Genomic DNA, 22,755 nt, shown 5'->3' on the forward strand with positions numbered 1-22,755 from the left:
TCAACCATGGCAAATCACTAAGAACTCTGTAATCTCTTCTAGGCCAAACTCAGCACTCTCTCCTGCTAACATGTCTTATCCTTTGCTGGATGCTTTCAGGCTGTGCATCTGACAGCCAACTGGCTACCTATGACATAAACATGGAAGACAATTTAGAAGGTTATATGCCAAAGCACCAGTAAGTTACCTCTGAGGAGGTATTTTCATGAGTGCTTATTTTCTTCTTTTTTGTATTTCTTCTTCTCTGTATTCAATCTAAATTGTTTTTCTGAAATTACGGAGTTTCTTTCAGTTTCAAATATATATATATATAAAATGTATAGGCTCTCAAAATGCTCACATCATGTCAGTATTTTCTATTTAAGGAGCTGTGATGTCCAATATGGCAGCTACTAGCCACACATAGCTATTATATTTAAACTTAATTAAGTAAAATAAAAAACATAGTTCTTCAGTCTCACCAGCCACCTTTCAAGTGTGCAGCAGACACATGTGACTGGTGGACACTGAACCACTGAGTGCAGATATTGGACATTGAAATCATGGCAGAAAGCCCTGCTGGACAGCGCTGCAGAGAACATGCATAATTTGTGCTGGACAACCACAGTGGTGGCTCTCAGCAGTTCCAGCTCTACCCAGACCTAAGAAAGTCCATCTCAAGCCTCCTGCATGGCCCGGGCCTGTCCCTTTCTCACGGCTTGCCTGAATCCAGCACACAGTCCCTTTTAATGAACATCATTCAGAACCCTGCTCCAGCTTGCTACAGACATGAAAGTTTCACACTTCTTTCTTTTATCTCTCTCTCTTCCCTGATTGAGGCAACACTCTTCTGAAAAGCCCACTCCTCATTTCTTCCTGAGGTTAATCCCTTTCTTTTTCTTTTCTCCAAGACAGTGTCTCACTCTGTCATCCAGATTGGAGTGTCTCCTGGGTTCAAGCAATTCTCCCACCTCAGCCTCCTGAATAGCTGGGATTACAGGCATGCACCACCATGCCCAGCTACTGAAGTTCACCTCTTTCTTCCCTACCAGTAAGGAAGGGAACCTCCCATCCCTACACAAACAGCCAGATAGATGAAAACTAAGAAAAATACACAGGAACACAGCAGAAAAGGTATTCCAGAGAATAACTTTTGAGACTGGATAAAAGTCAGCATTTATATTAATTTCTAATATAATTAGAAATTATATTAGAAATATATACCTCTCTCTCTCTATATATATACACACATATGTATATATATATATATACACACACATATATATACGTATATATATACGTATGTATATATATGTATATATATGTGTGTGTGTGTATATATATATATGTATGTATATGTATGTATTTTTTGTTTGTTTGTTTGTTTTGAGACAGTCTTGCTCTGTTGCCCAGGTTGGAGTGCAATGGCAAGATCTCAGTAGCTGGTATTACAGGCACACACCACCTCGCCCGGCTAATTTTTGTATTTTTAGTAGAGATAAGATTTCGCTACATTGGCCAGGCTGGTCTCAAACTCCTGGCCTCAAGTGATCCACCCACCTCGGCCTCCCAAAATGCTGGGATTACAGGAGTGAGCCACCAAGTCTGGCATAAAATAGCCAATACTTTTAAATTATTGCAAACCACTAGCTATGCTTTTGGTATAAGAAATCCTCCACATGTAGGTTCCTCTTTTCCCCATTTTCATTATCTGTAAAATGGATGATAACATAACTATCTCATTAGATCACTGTGAGGATTAAATGAGATAATATAAGGAAAGTGACGAGAACAATGCCTGCCATGCAGTAAAGTGCTGTATAGAATGTTGGCCACTAGCATTATTATTTCTAAAGAGTTCTGCTCTCTAATCACCTTCTAGAAGATATTTTCATTCTCCAAACAACAAGGAATCACAAATCTTCAAGCACAAAGAAGCTTTTGAGATATATCCTCCACCCTTATTTGACGGTTCAAGCAACTGTGGTCCAGCAGGAGTGAGTAGCCTAGAGGCAATTACGTTAAGCGAGCACAGGCCAGTAAGGCATTCTTATCTCCAAGTGAGTGGCCAGTTACAGCTGAGCTGGCAGCTTCACTAGCACGTTCTCTCAAACTAGCTACATGCCATGAGCAGGAAAAATGGTTTGACGCATCTGCTGTGGCATCAGGGGACAGTCTCGCCAGGCTCCCTGCCCTTGTCAGGAAAGACACCCGGTTTCCAAAATTCAGTCCCCTACCACCCACTGAAACTGAATCCAGCCACAAAAACCGCAGACGCCACTTCTTTCTGAAGCCTGCCTGTGGGGAAGGAATGACTAAGAAGACTGACATTTCTATTACAGAAAAGAGCCCATTCTAGTTGACCCTCTTATTTCCTATCAAGTTCATGGTCTGTCAACCTGGGGTAAGTTTTTGTTTTGCTAACCTTTTTTTTTTTTTTTTAAGAGACAGGGTCTTGTTTGGTTGCCCAGGCTGGAGTGCAGTGGCACCACGATCAGCTCACTGTAACCTTGAACTCCTGGCTGCAAGCTATCCTTCTGCCTCCCAAAGTGCCATGATTACAGGCATAATAAGCCACTGCTCCCGGCTTTTTACTTTCTTTTTGATCATGCAGAGAAGCTGGGCTTATGCTCACATGCATTTTCTTAGGATAACGACGAATACTCAGAGGCATGTCCTGGCACCACCTCACCACACACATGTATCAGAATGGGACATTTTCAAAGAAATTGGTCTTATTTTCTTCCATAATTACATGTTCACTGTAATTTGGTAAGTAGAAAAAAAACAGAAGAAAATAAGACTCACCTGTTATTCTACCAGACAGCCATACATAGTAGTTACATGTGGTAAATTTTATATATTTAAAAATTGAAATATGATTTATGTATTTTTTAGCTCCTGTTTTTTCACTGTACATGATAGCAATGCATCCTGTTAGTGACTGCTTTGAATGGCCTGCTGTATTTAACTGTTTTCCTAAAAGTTAGTTCCATTTTTCACTATTATAAAAAAGGCCAGGATGAACATTCTTGGGCATAAATCTTTATATATACACTTAACATTTCCTTTAGAACAATTTCTAGAAGTTCAACTACAGGGTAAAAAGGTATGAAACATTTTAAGACATTTGACATATACAGCCCCAGAAACACTGCAGCAAACCACACTTCCACATGCATATGAGCACCCAGAGTTTTCTTCCGTCTTTCCGTCCAGCACAAGGACTCTCCAAGGTGCACACTAGTACCACCCACGGGCTACCTCTGCCTTAGGTCCCATAAGCACTTACACTTCAAAGTGTCCCAAGCTAGATGGCCCTTGCAATCCCTGTCACCAGATCTGTTCTCTCCTAAGCCCCTGTCTTAGCAGGCAGCTGTAAGAGAACAGGCATACCCCTTCCAGTCATTGGAGCCACTTACCTTAAAGACACACTTCCGCCATGCACATGAATACTTTTTAGGTTTTTAGTAGTCTGATGAAATAATTCCATATAAAGAACTGAGACTGTCTCTCTAAAATAGAGCTGCTCTTATTCCTTTGGCTACTGAATAGGAAATGCAAACAAAGGCTTGTTCTCCAGAAGGCTGTGTGGTTTGAGGCCAAAGGTCCTAAATCCAAATCGGTCAGTTTACTATCAGTGGAGCCTGAGGCACATGACTTACTTATTCTGAGTCTCAACTGTAAATGGTGACTCAATGCAGCTACCTTGAATTATTGAGCATGGTATGTGCATGGTGTCTGTGGTGCATCTAGCACGGTGCCCAGCGCAGCACAGGCACCCAATAAACAGCAGCACTTGCTGCTGTGGCCGCTGCTGCCGTCTGTTTTCTTGATCTTTAGCGTCTCACATCGCCGATTCCCTTGCCACAGTTTCAGCCTCCATCTCTTTGGCCACATTTAATACAGCTGCTTTCTGACAAGAGGATGGAAGACATTAATACCTGAATCTCACACAACCACGTACATTGCTAAGGGTGGGTTACTTCTGACAGTCCTCTGCAGAACGTTGGTACCAGGCATTCCAGGTAAAAAGTTCTTACCCCAATCAGACCACACAGGCTCAAAGGGCCAGTCAAGTACTTGGCCCCTCTTTTCAGTAAAAGAGGCCCAGCAGTTCTTCTTTCCTGAATAAATGATTCACAAAAGATGCTTCGATTAAAGGCAGCCCAGCTGGTTCTTGCTACAGCTGATTGGACCACGAGCAGTCCATCAGCAGAAGGCAGCCATCTGTGTGCACTAGAAAGCTGGGCCTGCCTCCAACTGCCCCAGGCAAGGACTCTGCCCTACAGTAGACTTTGCCATGTTGAAGGTGGTGGTGGATGTGGTCCACGCACAGCTGCTATCTGGAAGGGATATGTGCTTAGTGAACAAGCAGTCCTGTGGACCTCTCAGGCTTGCTGCTGTCCCAGGGGAGGCTGGCTTGCCACTTCCTAGACTGTATTTCCCTGTCTTGGGAGTCTGGGAAACCTTGGATTTCCAGGCTGAGATGCTCCCAAGCTACTATCTTCAGTTCCTGCATTCCCACCATCCTGAGGTCAGTCAGAACAGGCTGCTTTTCTTTTGACTTAAGTTGATGTTTTTTCAAATTACAAACATAATAGAAGCTTAATTTAACAAATGAAATGGCACGATACAATGATAAAGGCAAAGTTGATTTTTATCTCCTGGCCACTACTGGCAACAACGTAACCAGTAACACCAGCCTTCATTTCCTTCCACATCTATATCCCCACTCAAACACATATATATGAACATATGTACACATATACAGGAGCCTGCTTATTTATCTTCATGAAAATAGAACCTTTACAGAGAAAAGGGAATGCCTTACACACTCTTGGTGCAAGCGTGAATTGGTTCAACCATTGTGGGACACGGTGTAGGGATTCTTCAAATAGCTGAAAACAGAATTACCATTTGACCCAGCAATCCCATTACGGGGTATACACCCAAAGGATTATAAATAGTTCTGTCACATGAACACATGCACATGTATGTTCACTGCAGCACTATTCACAATAGCAAAGACATGGACTCAACCTAAATGCCCATCAATGGTAGACTAGATAAAGAAAATGTGGTACATATATACCATAGAATACTATGCAGCCATAAAAAAGAACAAAATCGTGTCCTCTGCAACAACATGGATGGAGCTGGAGGCCATTATCCTCAGCAAACTAATTCAGGCCAGAAAACAAACACCACATGTTCTCACTTGTAAGTGGGAGCTAAATCATGAGAACACACGGACGCAAAGGGGAACAACAGACACTGGGGCCCACCTGAGGGTGGAGGGTGGGAGGAGGGAGAGGAGCAGAAAAAAACAACTATGGGGTACTAGGCTCAGTACCTAAGTCACAAAATAATCTGGGTAAACCCTGTGGCACGAGTTTACCTATATAACCTGCATGTGTACCCCTGAATCTAAAATTTTAAAAATTTTTAAGTTAAAAAGATTGTTTAAGAAAGAGAAAGAAAATAGAAATGATTATACACATTATTTTATGACCTTTTTTCATTTAACGTTATACCAGGACATCTGTATAAAATATGTATGTGTGCATATATGTCTTTTCTAAAAATTCTAACATTCCCTGAGAATATCTATTCCCTGCAGTTTTAAGAAACTGACTGGATATAGTCCAATCCAGTTGAGACCTGAGGTCTCCTTTCCTCTTACTAAATGTGGCAGACCCAAAATGTTTTATCCTCTCAAACAGCAACTTCCCCTTCCAGGAAACTGTTCTGTGTCCAACTTGATATAGTGCTAGTGCAAACTGCCAATCTTAAAAACCCACCCTGCTGGCTACAGAAGGAGGCAAGTACCGGAATCCTTCTCTAGACAGCTCTAGGCTTGTCCGGAGTAAGGCAGAATGCTGGAGGAGGAGACTCTCTTTTCTCCTTGGTCAGAAGCCATAAGGGCTTCAAGTGGCTCTGCCCTCAGCTTGTAGAAAATAAAGCTGGCACATGGAGAGAAGCAGAAATAGGAAATGGAGAGACTGAAGAAATTGATATACTTCAAGGACCTCGTCCCAATCCCCAGTGGGCCCAGCTCCTACATCTCCTTTGATTCTGTAAGCCTCTGGATCTGTAAAAACAAAGCCTCCCTTTTTGCTTCAGCTGGTCTAAGCTGGGTTTTTAGTCCATGGTAGCCAAGAATCATGCTAAAACAAACACTGTTTAGGCTACAATTTTCACTTGAATATTGCTTGATCCATAGATGACAAACATTCTTCTGTATTTGCTGCTAAGCTTTGCAATTCTTTTTCTTTTTAAATTTCAAGAGCTAAAAAAAAAAAAATCCAATACTGAGGATATAGGCAATATTACTAGAAAGTTCTGCAATACTTCCAAGGACAACACCTGCACATCTTCCAGCTGTGCTTTAAATTCTTCTAGGGCTGTGTCATTGGCAGAATAATGTAACTGTTGTGTAACTGTTCCACTAGAAAGAGGAAAACTTAATTACCACTTGGTTTCTTTGTCAAAACTGCCAAAATGGCACCAATTCAATGTTTCTGCCTATTAACATTCTGTTAAGTGCCGTCCATATTTTTAAATAAAGGCAATACAGAGACTGCCACAAAAACCAGCCTAGATTTACATAATATACTTATTCATTTCTATTTTTGTTTTCAGATAGAATTAACATGGAAAGATATTCTTAGCTTACATGTTAGCTAAGCTGTGTATGAAAATAAAGTTAGAAAAATTTTAAAGTTTCTTAATATTTCGTATTCTTACCGAACATTAACAACAACAAAAACAAATGTTTGCCCTAGACAGAATAGCAGAATCCGATTGTGGGAAGGGCCTTTTGCATCTTGAAGTCAGAATCGTTCTTCCCACCATGAGCCAGAGCACTGGAATAAATGTCTCTGTGAGCCAAATTTCTACAAGATTGGAGAGGGTTTCATTGCTTCTATACCCTGGGTTCCCAGAGCCCAGTGACCACATGCAAGCTCACTTTTGTTCTACAAGATGATCCACCACTGGGAAACAAAGTGAAGACCTACAACAGGATTACAAAACACCAAAGCTTGTCTCTTCCCCCACAGAGAGCAGCTTCTAAGCTCTCTGTGACCTATTCATGTGAAAGACGCTGGGTCAGGTGCTTCCTTTCCCAACTTTGTACATGTCTCAGGCACTGTTCGGATCAAATACCTCTAGATACATGGTGTACTTTCTTGCTTTTGATTTCTCTATGGCCAAGACTGTCCATTCACTGGAAGAACTACACACTCTCCTTTTAGGTTTTAAAATTCGAATTCCTTTCTTTTTATCACCATAACTTATTTTAATCCATCCACAGTTGGAAAAGTAACTGAACTGAACTTATAGCTCACATGTGCTAACTAGGCAATTTACCCCCACCTCCCACCAAAAAAAATTATTGGCATCTCTATTTATATGCTTGAGCCCACCTGAACTCTCTCAGCCTCCTAGAAGTGAAATTCTTGGACATGAGTGTGTTCTGCAGCTTCAGAACAGTTTTTCCATGTATTTGATTTTTTAAAATATCTACTGAAAATATACTTTGAAATATGTATCACGTCAATTTGGGACGATAGGATGTGACATCACAGAGGGTGGCAGAAGACTACTAATCATAATTTTGAAATAATAAATGTAAAACTATTTAGAGATGGAATCAAGAAAAAGTATCAGTAGCTATAACCTGGAAATCCATAAAATAAACTTCCAAAGTCTGAAAAAGCATCATTTCCACCTGGTTCATATAACAAATACTCTACATATTTAACGTTGAGTGGGAAGCCAAGGAAGCGGTGAATCTACCAGCCATTTGGAAAAGCAGACATTACCACGATCTCTAGACTGCAGAGACAAAGTGAGAAAGCAGAGTTTGAGCAGAAGCTCAAAGAGGCTAGACTGCCCTGATGGACTGGATTAGTGAAAAACCAAACCAGGGCAGAGAGAGAGACAGAGAGAGAGAAATGTTCTGGCCTCTCCTTTTCTCCTGTCCTCCAATGTTACCAGGATGTCCTATTGTTCAAAACCAGGAGGAGGCCAGCTTGGGAACCTGACCTGCAGGGGTCAGCCCTTCTGTCATGCCAAAAGCAAGGGATGGATCTAGCAGCAAACTGGTCAAGGACCAGCACCAGAACACTCCCAGGACTGCATAACCTGTCTCACTTTGAGATCAGGGTGGAGTGGGGGGCAGCTATTACCATGAAAGACGAGGAGTTACTGATGAGAGGCAAACACAGGGGTCAGGGCCCTGGTCAGGAGGTGAGGCCGGGCAGCCACATGGCCAAGGCACACCCTGGTGGGTCCTTCTGCCCTCCCCTGCCCTGCTCCAGGGTGGATCTTGGTGTCTGGGGTTGGCAGGCAGGATGGACAGCGAGCAAACCAAAAGAAGCAGAAGAAAGGGATGCAAGAGAAAACACAGTTCCATATAACATAGAGAGAAGGCTCTAAAGGCATATAACCTGCAGGATGCCAGTGGTTATTGCCTGGAGGGGCCTGATGCAGAAATAGGTGCCCAAAGGGGACTACAGCCTTATCTATGTCGTATTTCCTTTTCTTATAGGTAAAATAAGGAATTTTATGTATACTTTTAAAATATATTTTTTAAAGAAAATATTATTTTAAAGAGGCAAAGAGATAGTTGTTTATCCGACCCAAGAAGTAAGACCGAGTAGAGTTTGGAGATGGAAGGGAAGGAAGCCCAGGCAGCTGGTCATCTGCCTTCCCAGCAGAGAGGGAAGCAGCGTAACTGTTACTATGAAAGGGCCAACCAGTTCCCTATGGATGACCAGCTTTCCTTTCCTTTCATCAAAACAAAATTTCATATTTGAAACCAATTCAGCTTCTAATTGAGAGCAACCATGGTTACTGCTTCTCCAAAAACTGCTATTTTCAGAGTGTCGTGGTGTCTTTGGAGTATGTTCAATACTTTTTATTTCCAAGAAATGAGAAACACAATATTTAATTTTGTTTAGCAAGTGTAATAACTCACTATTATTATGGATTGGGGATAAAAATCAAGCAAATACTTCGGATTATAAAAACCAAATGGCAGTACCTAGACCCAAAGCAGCAGACCTCCTCTGGGAACGTGGAGGGATAGGACAGGGAGATCAATCAGCCACTTTCCAATCAAGGCACTGTACTAGCAGTTCATTCTCTCCTTCGAATGACACCTGAGAGAATAAGCCCTGGAAATTCACTATTTACTTTCAGATGCTACAGAGATTTGCCAGTTTGAAAACTAAACGCCATGCTATGCACTCTCTGGGCACTTCATAAACACTTGCCGACTGACTGGCAAACTGAAAACTGATGGAATGTACATTATCATTTACTTGCTAAGAACTTCCCTTGCTTCCTGATATTTGTGGATAATTATATTATGATTATGCAGCTGCCAGACACATAGCCTCAATTTTCTTCCTCCTCCGCAGTGAATAGCAAAAAGGCCCAAGCAGAAAACTCTTCTACTTGGGCAATGCCTGGTGGCTTTTTGCCTGAGACAAATTAGTCCAAGCCTAACTCTGTGAGGGGGACTTGGCACCTTGATGCTTTTATCACCCGGCTTCTGGACCAGAAGGTGCTGGGGAGACCAGCCGTGGTGGGAGGTGGGGAATTTTATTTTCCAACCATCTGTGCATACAACATATGAAAACACAACAAAATCACCATATGGAGCTAAGTTTCAAATATGTCATCAGACATTCTATGAGTTTAAGAAGAAATCAATTGGCAGTGCAGCCTCTTCTGATTACTGAAAGAGAATAATTTATCTCTGGCTTCAAATGGCCCCACTCAAACTTCCAAACCTCAGGACTCTCTTATTATTGCTACTATTAATTGGGTTACACTTGAAAATTTGCACATTGTTTTTAGAGGGTTTTCTCAGGGATCATCTCACATATACAAACCTCACAACAAATCCATGATGTGGGTAGGTCAGACATCATCACTGCTTTGACTAACACCCTGTTTCCTAATTGATTTATCAACCTCAAACCACCTGCCCCTCCACGTACACAGTCCACATCTAATCTGTGTGTGTCTGCTCAGCTGCTTGTGACCTTTAGCTTTCTTCTCATTTAAATGGGATGTGTTTTTGAACCTTGAGAACCATGTCCATTTGGCTCTGTGGAGCATCTGATCCCATTCATCTAACTGCCAAATCTAGAAGAGCACTTATATCAGAACCACCTGAAATGCTTATTTAGATGCCAATTCCTGAGCCTCACCAAGGACTATCTGGCAACGTGCCTTTTTAGCAAACTCCTCAGGGGATCATTATGCATCCTAAGGTTTAAGAATCACTGACACACAAGAGAAATATTTACAGAGCATAAATGGTTGGATGCCAAACTTGATGGCAACAACTTCATGCTCTGGGCAATGTTTCTCAAATTCCACAGGTCTTTGCTAGTCTCCCTGATGGCTTCTAAATGAACACTTTTACATCAATAATTTTTTAAAAGATTACTCAAGATAAGAATATTCTGGATCATCTAGATCACCTTAGGTGGTGGTCACTGGAGCTGATGACAAACATTCTGAACCTCCTCATCATCCTGACATGTGGTGGGAATACTCTTTACCCTCTTTGAGGCTGGATATGGCCATGTCAGTGGAAGTGACTTAAGTCCAAGTGGAAGATTTAAGAGCCAATGGGAATTCACCATACCCCCTTCTACCAGTCACGGAGATGGAAAGGCACTCACTGAGATAAGAACAGCCATTATCCAGGTCCTGACTACCTTGAACAGAGCCCTCCTGCTAGGTGTGTAGCAAAAGCAAGAAATGAAATTTTGTTGTTTTAAGCCACTGAGATTTGGGGATTATTACAGCAGCATGGTCTAACTCTTCCTGAATGACAACCTGATCACCAAGAACTAGCACGTGAACTGGGTGTCTGGGGTTGCTTTTGTGTTTAGTAGAATGATCTAAATGTCAAGTAATCATCTAGAATGACACTGTTTAACTTTTAATTCAATATTTACCAAACCCAAGGATTTTGTCATTGGGACATGTGAGTTCTAAAGTTTGAGAAACATTATTGTGGGCTATATATGCACAATGAACACTTAGTACAGACTTAAACAAAGGAGTTGTATGCTTTTAAAAACATCCATTGAATCAATTAACTCAAACAGTTGAGGCTTATCAGATTATAAACTCCTTGGGAACAAAGGACCTTATAGGCTATAGACCTAAAAACATGTTAGTTACATTTGACCATTAAAAACTTGAAATGATGATTGGGTGTGGTGGCTCATGCCTATAATCCTAGCACTTTGGAAGGCCAAGATGAGAAGATTGCTTGAGGCCAGGAGTTTGAGACCAGCCTAGTCAACATAGTAAGACCCCATCTTGTATAAAGAAAAAGTTTTAAAAAATAAAAGAAAAAAAAAACAAAAAAACTTGACATGCCAGCACAAAAAAAGAAACACCTTCTCTCCCACTGAGAAGCTTATATTATTGGGCAGATAAAACAACATGTAGAGGACATACAGACTTCTCCAAATTTAGTTTGTGGTTCTGTAAGTGCTAAACTATTTCTTAACAAATGTGAACTGAAGAATTGAGGGATGGGTTTATGGTAGAAGTAAAAATTTAAATGGACCTTGAAAAATAGCAAGGACTGGCCAGGCGCAATGGCTCATGCCTGTAATCTCAGCACTTTGGGAGGCTAAGGTGGGCGGATCACCTGAGGTTAGGAGTTCGAGACCAGTCTGGCTAACATGGTGAAACCCCATCGCTACTAAAAATATAAAAATTAGCTGGCATGGTGGCACATACCTGTAATCCCAGCTATTCAGGGGGCTGAGGCAGGAGAATCACTTGAACCTGGGAGGCAGAGATCATGCCAATGCGCTCTAGCCTGGGTGACAGAGCAAGACTCCGTCTCAAAAAAAAAAAAAGAAGAAAAATAGCAAGGATTTACTTTTACTTATAGAGAACAATGAGAGGCACTCTTAGAAGGAGACACACAAGTAAAATCCACAGAGGTGTAAATGAGGGAGTGGGTAAATAAAAAAGAGAAGGTAGTCCAGAACTGAATCTGAGGTAGGATGGACAAATTTCTTGAAAAACACGACTTCTTAAAACTGATACAGAAAGAAACGGAAGATACAAATAGCCCTATGCCCATAAAGAAATGAATTATAATTTTAATACTTCCAAAAAGGAAAACTGTAGACCCAGATACTGTCACTGGTCAATGCTATCAAACAAGATAGAAATAACAACAATAAGCCGGGCGCCGTGGCTCAAGCCTGTAGTCCCAGCACTTTGGGAGGCTGAGGTGGGCAGATTACCTGAGGTCAGGAGTTCGAGACCAGCCTGGACAACATGGTGAAACACTGTCTCTACTAAAAATATAAAAATTAGCTGTGCATGGTGGTGGGCACCTATAATGTCAGCTACTAGGGAGGCTGAGGCAGGAGAATTGCTCAAACCTATGAGGTGGAGGTTGCAGTGAGTTGAGACTGTGCCACTGCACTCTAGCCTGGGCAACAAGGTGAGACTCCGCCTCAAAAAAAAGAAAGAAAAAGAAATAACAATAATACTCTAGGATTTCACAAAAGAGGAAGAAGGGATACTTGTTTTATGAAGTCAGTATAACCCTGATGCCAAACCAGACAAGGATATTACCAAAAAAAAAAGCTACAGAATAATATCCCTCATGCACATAGGGATATTAGCTAATTAAATACAGCAATATACATATTCAGGAAAAAAAAAATACATCATGACCAAATAGAATTTGTCCCAGGAATGCAAGGGTGGCTTAATATAAAAAAAATAAAAATCAGTCAACATGATATACCACATTAAGAGATTAAAGGAGAAAAACCATGTATCATCTTAATCTCAATAGATACAGAAAAGGGATTTGACAAAAATCAACATTTATTCATGACAAAAATTCTGAGGACATTAGAAATAAAGGGGAACTTTCTCAACCTGATGAAGAGCATGTAAAGATAGAGTGGAACAGGAAAAATCTGTGGAGTAAATTGGGAGGAAGAAGCCAAGATGCAGCAGAAAATTCTGGCCAGTGGGTCTCATGCTAAGAAAGCAGAGTGTTTCAACAGGGAGAAAAACGATCCACAGTTGATATGTTGCTGAGGTTGAGAAAGAAAAGGACGGTGACATATCCATGGAGGTCACTGGTGGCCTTGAAGAGAGCAGACTCGCTGCTTGGGTCACTCCACTTTTTATGTCCCATAGTGCTGCTGTTAGCGTGCCTTAGAACTACTTAACATATCTCCATTCAAGAATAAAGCTGGTGGGCAATGATTATTTACTGACTGAATTAATCAACACATGTGTCAGACCCTGTTTGGCAGTCCCAGATTGGATATTCCTTCCCTGCTTAGAGTGAGGATTGTTAAACTTGAGTCTAAGTCTATTCAAGCTCAGGAAGCAATCCTGACATTGGGCAGGTAAGATTTTAAAATGACAAGGAAGCTCAACAGACTTTCTTTCACATTACTGACAACCACGGTTTCGGTTTCTCATTTGCCACATCACTTAAAAATGGCCAGACAAGTTTTCACCAGATTTGGTGATTGTATCTGAGATGCTCAGACTTAAATATGAACTATGAAAATCAATAAGAAATTAATTTCAGGAGAACATAGAGAACACCCCAAAAAGAGGGCTTGTCATCTTAAACACAGCAACTGAAACTGTGAAACAAAAAGACAATCTTAGGTACCTGGTGATCACACAGACTAAGAAACCATCAACCAAATAACAAATAGTGGTTCAACCGTAACAAAGCAAATCAAGTCGCAGGATAGACAATATGAATTGCAGGATTCATTTATTAAATGGTGATGAATCACTTTCCTAAGCAGCTCTGAGAAATCAGATCAGTATAAATAATAATTACAGCTAGCATTTATTATGGGATGATTATGTGCCAGATGTATGCAATAATTATAAGATTAATAATCTCATCTAACTCTCATAACTCTGTGAGGAAGAAAGTATTGTTATCCTTAAAGATTATGAAAGTGGGATGCAGAGACATTAAATGACTCTGCAGAGTTGCTTGGCTAGACAGTGGTAGATTCAAATCTAGGTTGTTCAATTTCTGGGTCTAGCCTGACTTTAGGCTTCAGATACAGCAGGAGGACTCTGTCTTTTGGGCCTGAGCTGCTTACAAAGGTACCAGCTCCTCTGGGCCTGGGGCTCTGCCTTGAGCCTCCTCTGTAACATCTCATCCCATCCAAGGAAATTAGAATCCCACCTACAACCCCCTCAACCACCTGTTTTGCTAACAGGCTTCCCTGCACCCTATCATAAATGTATAGTTTTGCTGTAAAAGCTTAATTGTTCCAAGGCAGATGGATCACCTGAAGTCAGGAGTCTGAGACCAGCCTGACCAACATGGTGAAACCCCATCTCTACTAAAATACAAAAGTTAGCTGAGTGTAGTGGTGGGTGCCTATAATCTCAGTTGCTTGGGAGGCTGAGGCAGGAGAATCATTTGAATTCAGGAGGGGGAGGTTGCAGTGTGCCAAGACTGTGCCATTGCTCTCCAGCCTGAGCAACAAGAGCAAAACTCCACCTCAAAAAAAAAAAAAAAAAAAATGCTTAATTGTTAGTAATTTACATGTACTCACTACTTGTCCAAAATAAGTTGGTATAAGCTAAAAAAAAAAAAAAAAAAAAAAAAAACAAACAAAACAAAAAAAACACAAATCTAGTTGAAGAATAACAACTAGATTCTTTATCACAGTGAGATAAAGAATTGTGCTTCAGGCAAAGAGCCAATCCATTCTGTCCCACCTCTTTTTTTTGAGACGGAGTTTTACTCTTGTTGCCTGAGCTGGAGTGCAATGGTGTGATCTTGGCTCACCGCAACCTTTGCCTCCCGGGTTCAAGCAATTCTCCTGCCTCAGCCTCCTGAGTAGCTGAGATTACAGGCACGGGCCAGCATGCCTGGCTAATTTTGTATTTTTAGTTGAGATGGGATTTCTCCAGGTTGGTCAGGTCTCAAACTCCCAAACTCAGGTGATCCGCCCACCTCAGCCTCCCAAAGTGTTGGGATTACAGGCGTGAGCCACTGCACCTGGTCTGTCCCACCTCTTTCTAATAAACATAGCAGAAATAATGAAAAACAGTATCTGGGGAAAAAAACGTCTGAAAAAAACCAGAGAGACGGCCGGGCGCGGTGGCTCAAGCCTGTAACCCCAGCACTTTGGGAGGCTGAGGCGGGTGGATCACGAGGTCGAGAGATCGAGACCATCCTGGTCAACATGGTGAAACCCCGTCTCTACTAAAAAAAAAATACAAAAACTAGCTGGGCGTGGTGGCGCGTGCCTGTAATCCCAGCTACTTAGGAGGCTGAGGCAGGAGAATTGCCTGAACCCAGGAGGCAGAGGTTGCGGTGAGCCGAGATCGCGCCATTGCACTCCAGCCTGGGTAACAAGAGCGTAACTCTGTCTCAAAAAAAAAAAAAAAACCAGAGAGACAAACACCCTTGGCCATCTTAAGACGCAACACAAATCTCTGAATTCGGTAGTATAAAGTTATTAACTCTTTAAGCGACAGAGGCATTACAACGTGACCGTCTTTTAGGAATACTTCTTGCAGCCAAAGTCAGCTCAGCATAAAATTTCAAACCAGTTACGACAATAGATGTACTTACCTTGCTAAAAGAAAATATAAAGAACTGAGAGGCAGCAGATCTCATGTGTATAGGCCCTGACAGGTTCATAGTAGCAATGGCCACTGGGGTTCCAGTAAATGTTTAATAATTAGCTCTCTGGAGGAAAAGGCCATGATTTGTAGGTTTGCTGATTTCCATGGTATAAATACTCCCACAATGGCAGATTTCAAGAAGGTGTCTAATACATACAATATAGGGCAGAGATATACACAGTTGACTCTCAGGAGTTGGTATGTGCAGGTTCCTGCCCACTGCTGGCAATTGCCAAGACTTAATGGTTACCTACTGTGCGCTGGGTATGTTCTAAATGCTTCATAGTCATCCTCTTTGAATCCTTGTAATAGGCCAATGGGGCAGGTACTATTTTATCCCTATTTTACAGATGAGAGGAAACTAGGTGTTGAAGAGGTTAATTAACTAGTCAAAGGCCACATAGCTTGGAAGTGTTAAGACCCAGCATTTGAATCCTGGTAGTCTAGTTAAGTGGGCCATGCTCTCAGCCCTTCTTCAATACTGCCATATTTCGTAGGTGGTTAAAGAAGATATTATGGTTATCCAACACCCATCTTACAGATGATATGTTGCTAAAGATTGCTAGTAAAGATTAGGCTCTGGGCTAAGCACGGTAGCTCACATCTATAATCCTAGTACCTTGGGAGGCTGAGGTGGGTGGATTGCTTGAGCCCAGGAGTTCAAGACATGCCTGGACAACATGGTAAAACCCTGTCTCTACAACATATACAAAAAATAAGCTGGGCATGGTGGTGCGCACCTATAGTCCCAGCTACCTGGGAGGCTGAGTCGGAAGGGTCACTTGAGCCTGGGGGGTGGAGGTTGCCGTGAGCTGTGTGATTGCAACCACTGTACTCCAGCCTGGGTGACAAAATGAGACCCTGTTTCACAAAAAATAAAGCAAGAAAAAAAGATTAAAAAAAAAGAAGCAGGCAATGGGGTGAAGAGGAATGACTCACATCAACCAAAGAAGGGTGTTTGTCCTTCTCTCTCCCAATAAATTTCAACTCATCCTTCAAGGCCCATATCACATTTTCCCTCTTTTTCCCCCTCCCCACCAAAGATAGGGTCTTACTCTGTTGCCCAGACTGGAGTGTAGTGGCACAATCACAGCTCACTGCAGCCTTTACCTCCCAGGTTCAAGCGATCGTCCCACCTTAGTCTCCTGAGTAGCTGGGACTACAGGCGTGTGCCACCACACCAGGCTAATTTTTTGTATGTTTTGTGGAGACTGGGTTTCGCTACATTGCCCAGGTAGGTCTCGAGTAATCCTGGGCTCAAGTAATCCTTCTGCCTGAGCCTCCCAAAGCACCGGGATTACAGGCATGAACCAGTTGCCTGGCTCAGATGTTCCCTCTTTAGTGACACTTGCCCTAACTCCCAGAGTTGTTACTCCCCAAATATTTTGTCTTAAAAAAAATTGCCGGGTGCGGTGGCTCAAGCCTATAATCCCAGCACTTTGGGAGGCCGAGGCGGGTAAATCACGAGGTCAAGAGATCGAGACCATCCTGGTCAACATGGTGAAACCCCGCCTCTACTAAAAATACAAAAAATCAGCTGGGCATGGTGGTGCGTGCCTGTAATCCCAGCTACTCAGGAGGCTGAGGCAGGAGAATTGCCTGAACCCAGGAGGCGGAGGCTGCGGTGAGCCGAGATCGCGCCATTGCACTCCAGCCTGGGTAACAAGAGCGAAACTCCATCTCAAAAAAACAAAAACAAAAACAAAAACAAACAAACCAAAAAAAAAATATTTTTTTCCATTAGAAAATAAACATATACTCAAAGAATATGGAAAATATCAAATACAGAGCAAAAAAAATCTCCTGCAGTCCCACCTGCCACTCATCGCACTGACGTGTATTTATACTCTTGACCTCAGTCCTTATAAAATGATTCTCTATTCATGGGTGAGCATCTCCTGGGAAGATTATCAGTGTTATCCACATTTGTATCTACCTTTCACCCCATTCCCACCTGATCTCCACCCCTAACACAACACCCAACTCACGGCTGCCCCCCAATTAGGCTAGATACTTTATTCTAATCCATAAAAGGATGAGCTTTTCATGTCCAGCTTCAAAGCTGTCCTAATCTTAACTAAAGTTGGTTTTCTTCCTTTGTTTTGAACACATATTATTACATGCCAACCCTGTGTGTGGCAGACAAGGGCTGTTCCAGCGGCCACCTGTTCTTACCTGCATCCCTCTCATCTTCTGGAACCGTGCTATGGTGTCGCTGATGGTGTAGACACGCAAGTGGCCCATGTGCAGCTTACCAGAAGGATAAGGGAACATGGAAAGCACGTAAAATTTGGGCTTTGATTTCTAGGAAAGAACGACAATGAGTATTTATTAAGCGTTTGCTGGGAACTCCACACGTATATATAATATTTTGGCATTTTACACAAAGTAATAATTTAACATTTTTGAGATTTCCTTTTTAAAAGACTGTTCCCAGAGTGTAGATCAACGAAAATGTCCAAAAGCAACATTTAAAGCCCGGTTTAAGCTAAAGAATGTCCAAAATAATGCCAAATAACCTCTAAGTGTTAATTACCCATATATCTAAAGTATTTTTTTCTTTTAAAAACTTCTCTTTTAAAAGGAATGAATTAACAGCATTTGCAGTGACCTGGATGAGACTGGAAACTATTATTCTAAGTGAAGTAACTGAGGAATAGAAAACCAAACATCGTATGTTCTCACTGATATGTGGGAGCTAAGCTATGAGGACACAAAGGCTTAAGAATGATGCAATGGACTTTGGAGACTTGGTGGGAAGGGTGGGAGGGTGGTGAGGAATAAAAGGCTATAAATAGGGTGTAGAGTATACTGCTTAAATGGTGGGTGCAGTATACTTATCTGTGTGACCAAACAGCACCTATACCCCAATAACCTATGGAAAAATAAAGTGGTCCCAATGCAGACCCCAAGAGAGGGTTCTTGGATCTCGGGCAATAAAGAATTCAGGGCAAGTCAGTAAAGTAAAAGCAATTTTCTTAGGAAAGTGGATGAATAAAAGAATGGCTACTCCATTAAAAAAAAAAAAACAAAAAAAAACACTTCTCTTTTAAGACAGCTTCTCCCTAGGTCCTTAAAGAACTGTCTGTTTTTCCAAAGGAAGCTCTAACACATATATCTGTATAATTCAAGGAAACAATCGTTGAATCACATAGATGTAACATCTTTAAAACTGGAGTCTCTTCCTAAATTCTCTATAGTTGCATTCTGGTGTAGATTTAGCAGTAACAACAGGATCCTAAGGTACCAATTTCGGTCCTTGGTTTCCCCATTGTATTGTGAGCTTATCTTTCAACAAAAAATGTTGAAATGGGAATGTAATGAGATCATTTTAAAAAGGGAGAAGGTTGTTCTCTAGAGATGATAAATAAGCAGCCTCAGATCAGGATTATATAACTCTCCAGCTTCCAAAGCAGCAGCTCCATCACGAGAAACATAGAAAACTTTACATGTATCTGAACAGAAGGAATGCAGGCCAATGAGTCCTTGTTGGATCACTGACTTCTGGCCTCTTAATTCCTCCCCTGGTAAAATGATGAATGTTGTCATGAGTGTGCACACAAATGGATAAGGCAAACAAAGATGGTAGACCTTGAATGGACTCCTACTGGGGAGACCCACTGTTTAGGGGCAAGCACTGTGCTTTAGTCACCTCTTTCTCCACATCTGTCCCCAACGCCAGCAGGAGTTTAATAAAATGTTGGATAAATGTTTATTGGCCTTTCTGCCCAAAAGCCAGATAACTGGCCCCTATGGAGCACTTTTTATCCAGCGAACTTCACAAATCCCACCCAGGTAATAGGAGGGTTCCCCATACCCAAGTTTAAGTCATCTCATAACAGGGTTGGGGGTGGAGGGGCTCCAGAGAAAGGAAGAGTAAAAGGTAACTGGGTGACTGCTTCTGTTTGGTCACTGAGGGTCGGAACTTCTGCTTTATTTATTAATTTATTTCTGCTTTTTATTTATTTCTGCCTTCTGTTTTTTTCCTTTCTGGCCTTACTCTCTTCCTAGAGCTTTGCTAGAGTTCTCTAAGAATTTGCTTCCCCCGAAGCAATGAAAACAACACAAAACAGAATACTCGTAACCCTTCTTTTGTGAACATATGTAGGAGGGGCTTTTTAAATGTCGTTTGCTGAGTGTTTGCATGATTGATAAGGCACTTAAACCAAATATAATCAGTAGAGCAAAAGAAACCAGAAATCAGATTTTTGCCAAGGAGTTCTTAAACTTCCTTCAGCAAAGAACTTAAAACAAACCTTTAACAGAACCATTAGAAAGTGGCAAACAAACAAACAAACAAACAAAAACACAAAAACTAGAGCAGAACTTTTCTTTGTGCTGCCCATCCTCTAGAAATTACCAAGGAGGGTTTAGCTGCCTGAAGGAAGAAATGGGAAGAAGAGAACAATTAAGAAATCTGGATCATAAACAAACTAGAAAATCATCTGGAACTGCTGAAACGACAACTACAATGAATTTATACAAACAGGATGGAAAGCAACACACTGGTCACATACTTTAATCAGAAACTGCCGATTTACAACTGAGGAAAACCTCAGAAGTGCGAGAGGACCTGAGATTCAAGGGCTGGTGGGAACTAAGGAACTTAATAACTGTCCTTATGAAAGTGAGTGGCAGATGACCCTCAGCTTATGAGCAAGTCCCTCCAAGGAGGTACAAGACCCCATTCTTGTTCTTTTAGTGCAGAATCAGAAGAAAACTGTCCACTCGATTCAAACCTTACTCTTTACAATGAATTAAGCCTAAGGCTTATTCTTAGGAAATTTTTAGGAATATGTGAAAATAGCTGTTAAAGAGTTCTTTGGGAGTTAGAAAAACAGTAAAATCCTTGATCAAAGCTGTTTCCGGTTTTCATTTTAAACTTTGTATATAAAATTATTTTTATTATACTAATCTATTTATTTTATTACACATTTAACAATCTTGCCCCAAACATTTTCCACTTGTAATTTCTTTACTAGCATCTCCTTTTTTACATTTGTTCAATAAAGATTAAATTAATAGCAAAGTCAAATGAATAATTATATACTAGCTAAGCCAAAATCCAAATCTGAGCTCATAAAAGATACATAGAAAAATATTGTTTTCTAAAGTCTTTAATACTGAAGAATATTTTTGTTTACTGCAGAAAAGGTATTCAGCTTATTGCCTGTCCCTGCCTTTTTCTTTTCTGCATGAATTAAAGTCATTTTCCTCTGACAATGAAATGAGTTCTATCATCTGGGGGTGGAAAAGAGAGTTTCTGTTATAATTGAGCAAGAATCTGATTGAAAGGGAAATTTTCATAATTATATAAAAGTGTAAGAATTCCTTTAAAATAGATTAAGATTTTAAGTGATGGGGAAAGGATAGTTTTTAAAAGTGGGTCCTATTATTTTTGTCAGCTTCTGACTTTAAAAGAAAGATGACTTCTGCCTCTTTATAAGATCATGCTCTGAAGCTGTCGCTGAGCCTACAGGATGACAGAGTAAAAGGAGCACCTCAGTAGGAGTCCGGAGCCCTAGTTCTGGTCCTAGCTGTATCACTAGCTGTGAGGCCTTAGGCAAATGCTTTTGCCTTTTGGGATCAGTTTGCTATCTGTAAATCAAAGGTGAGACAAAAGAGATTCTGCATGAAAAAGCACGAGCTCAGGAATCAAACACACGTTTGATTTTGAATCCTGGCTCTGCCATGTCTTGGCACATTACCTAAACCTCTGTCTGAGCCTCAGTTTTCTTACTCTAAAAATGAGGATAATAATACTACCCCCTGGGTTGTTTCCAGATTAAATGACATAATCAATTGAAAGATAGTGCCTGGCACATGGTTAAATGCTCATTAAACGGAAATTCTTTTTTAAATAATAATTATGGCAATGGTAAGACATTCCATTTCAAAAAACTCATTTGAGTGGATTTCAGGTGAATTTAATACCACAATGGGATCGATTATAAATGCTTCAAAATCCACCAGCATTTCGCCAGTCTCAGCTCCTGATAGATACACCACGTTCTGATCTTCGTGCGTCTTTTATTTACGTACCACTTCAGTTTGTAAAATGAGAAAAGTCACACATTTTCTCATTTGATTTTCAAAACAGTTCTGTGAGATAAACAATGCAAGAAGCCCCAGAATCCAAACCATTAAATGACGTGGCCTGGATGATGCAGGTTTCCTGGGGCAGAGCCGCGTTACAGCCAGTCTCCGGCTCTCTCACTGAGTGCTCGACTTTGCCATCCCTTGATTCAAATCCTGATGGGGGCGACCAGGGGGTCAAACACAATGCCTCTTACGCTATGCCCCCAATTACTGAAAAAATTTTGATCCATTTCACATTTTTAAAAACCCTAGGCTTAAGAAGAATGAGATGTCACAAAATCAGTACGCTACAATGTCGAAATGTTTGGAAGTCAATAAACGGTAATCCAAACAAAAGGAAAAAGGGCCAATTTTACTGTCCTCGCTCAGAATTAAACTGCTCCTTAAGAGTTTGTTTTCAATTATATTAAGTGATATTGGTCTGATGATGTTGACACAAGGGCTTTTCACTTCCTAATGAGGTAAAAGTCAAGCTCTCATTGTAAAATTATGCATTACATTCAAACCTTCCTTTTTTTAAAATTTCATTTTACTTGTTATATACTACATCTTTCTCAATAGCAATTTTTCTTTCTAACCATTACCCAAAACCATCTTTCAGTTTAACACAAATAGCTCCCCTCCCCTCACGCATTTTTCACAACCACCAATCTCACAGAAAGAATGAGTGTGATGACAGAATCAGGAAGGCAAGTTGAGAGGTGTGGTCTTGTGCAGCTGTACTTACTCAACTGCTTGCCTTGGGCCTAATCTCTTTATTAAACGTAGAGCATTTGTATTATTTGACTATGACTACCACAAAGAGGTAATCAAAATGTAAGAGTAAAACTCTGATCAGATTCAAACATTTCATGTAACAAATCACATCTCCCACCTGTCATTTTGACCATTATGAAGAGGTAAGGGTTAACACATTCCAGACTGATTCCCAGCAAACTAGCCTCCCAGAAAAGGAAGAGAGAGCACTCTATG

General features: G+C 41.0%; 1 protein-coding gene across 3 annotated transcripts in view; it reads right to left on the bottom strand.

Annotated features, from left to right (window-relative positions):
• The window catches only part of LARS2 (leucyl-tRNA synthetase 2, mitochondrial), a 167,809-nt gene that overhangs the window by 139,261 nt on the left and 5,793 nt on the right, over positions 1–22,755 (bottom strand). For 2 of the 3 annotated variants that reach the window (XM_010336992.3, XM_074403995.1), the window contains exon 3: positions 17,860–17,988. In XM_010336992.3, coding sequence (XP_010335294.1) covers positions 17,860–17,988 — 129 coding nt within the window. Of the gene's footprint in view, positions 1–3,401; positions 8,576–17,859; positions 17,989–22,755 lie in introns of those variants that run through there. The other variant, XM_074403996.1, reaches the window with a different exon arrangement.

The sequence above is a fragment of the Saimiri boliviensis genome, chromosome 8 (assembly GCF_048565385.1).
Source record: "Saimiri boliviensis isolate mSaiBol1 chromosome 8, mSaiBol1.pri, whole genome shotgun sequence".
Classification (NCBI taxonomy): Eukaryota; Metazoa; Chordata; class Mammalia; order Primates; family Cebidae; genus Saimiri; species Saimiri boliviensis.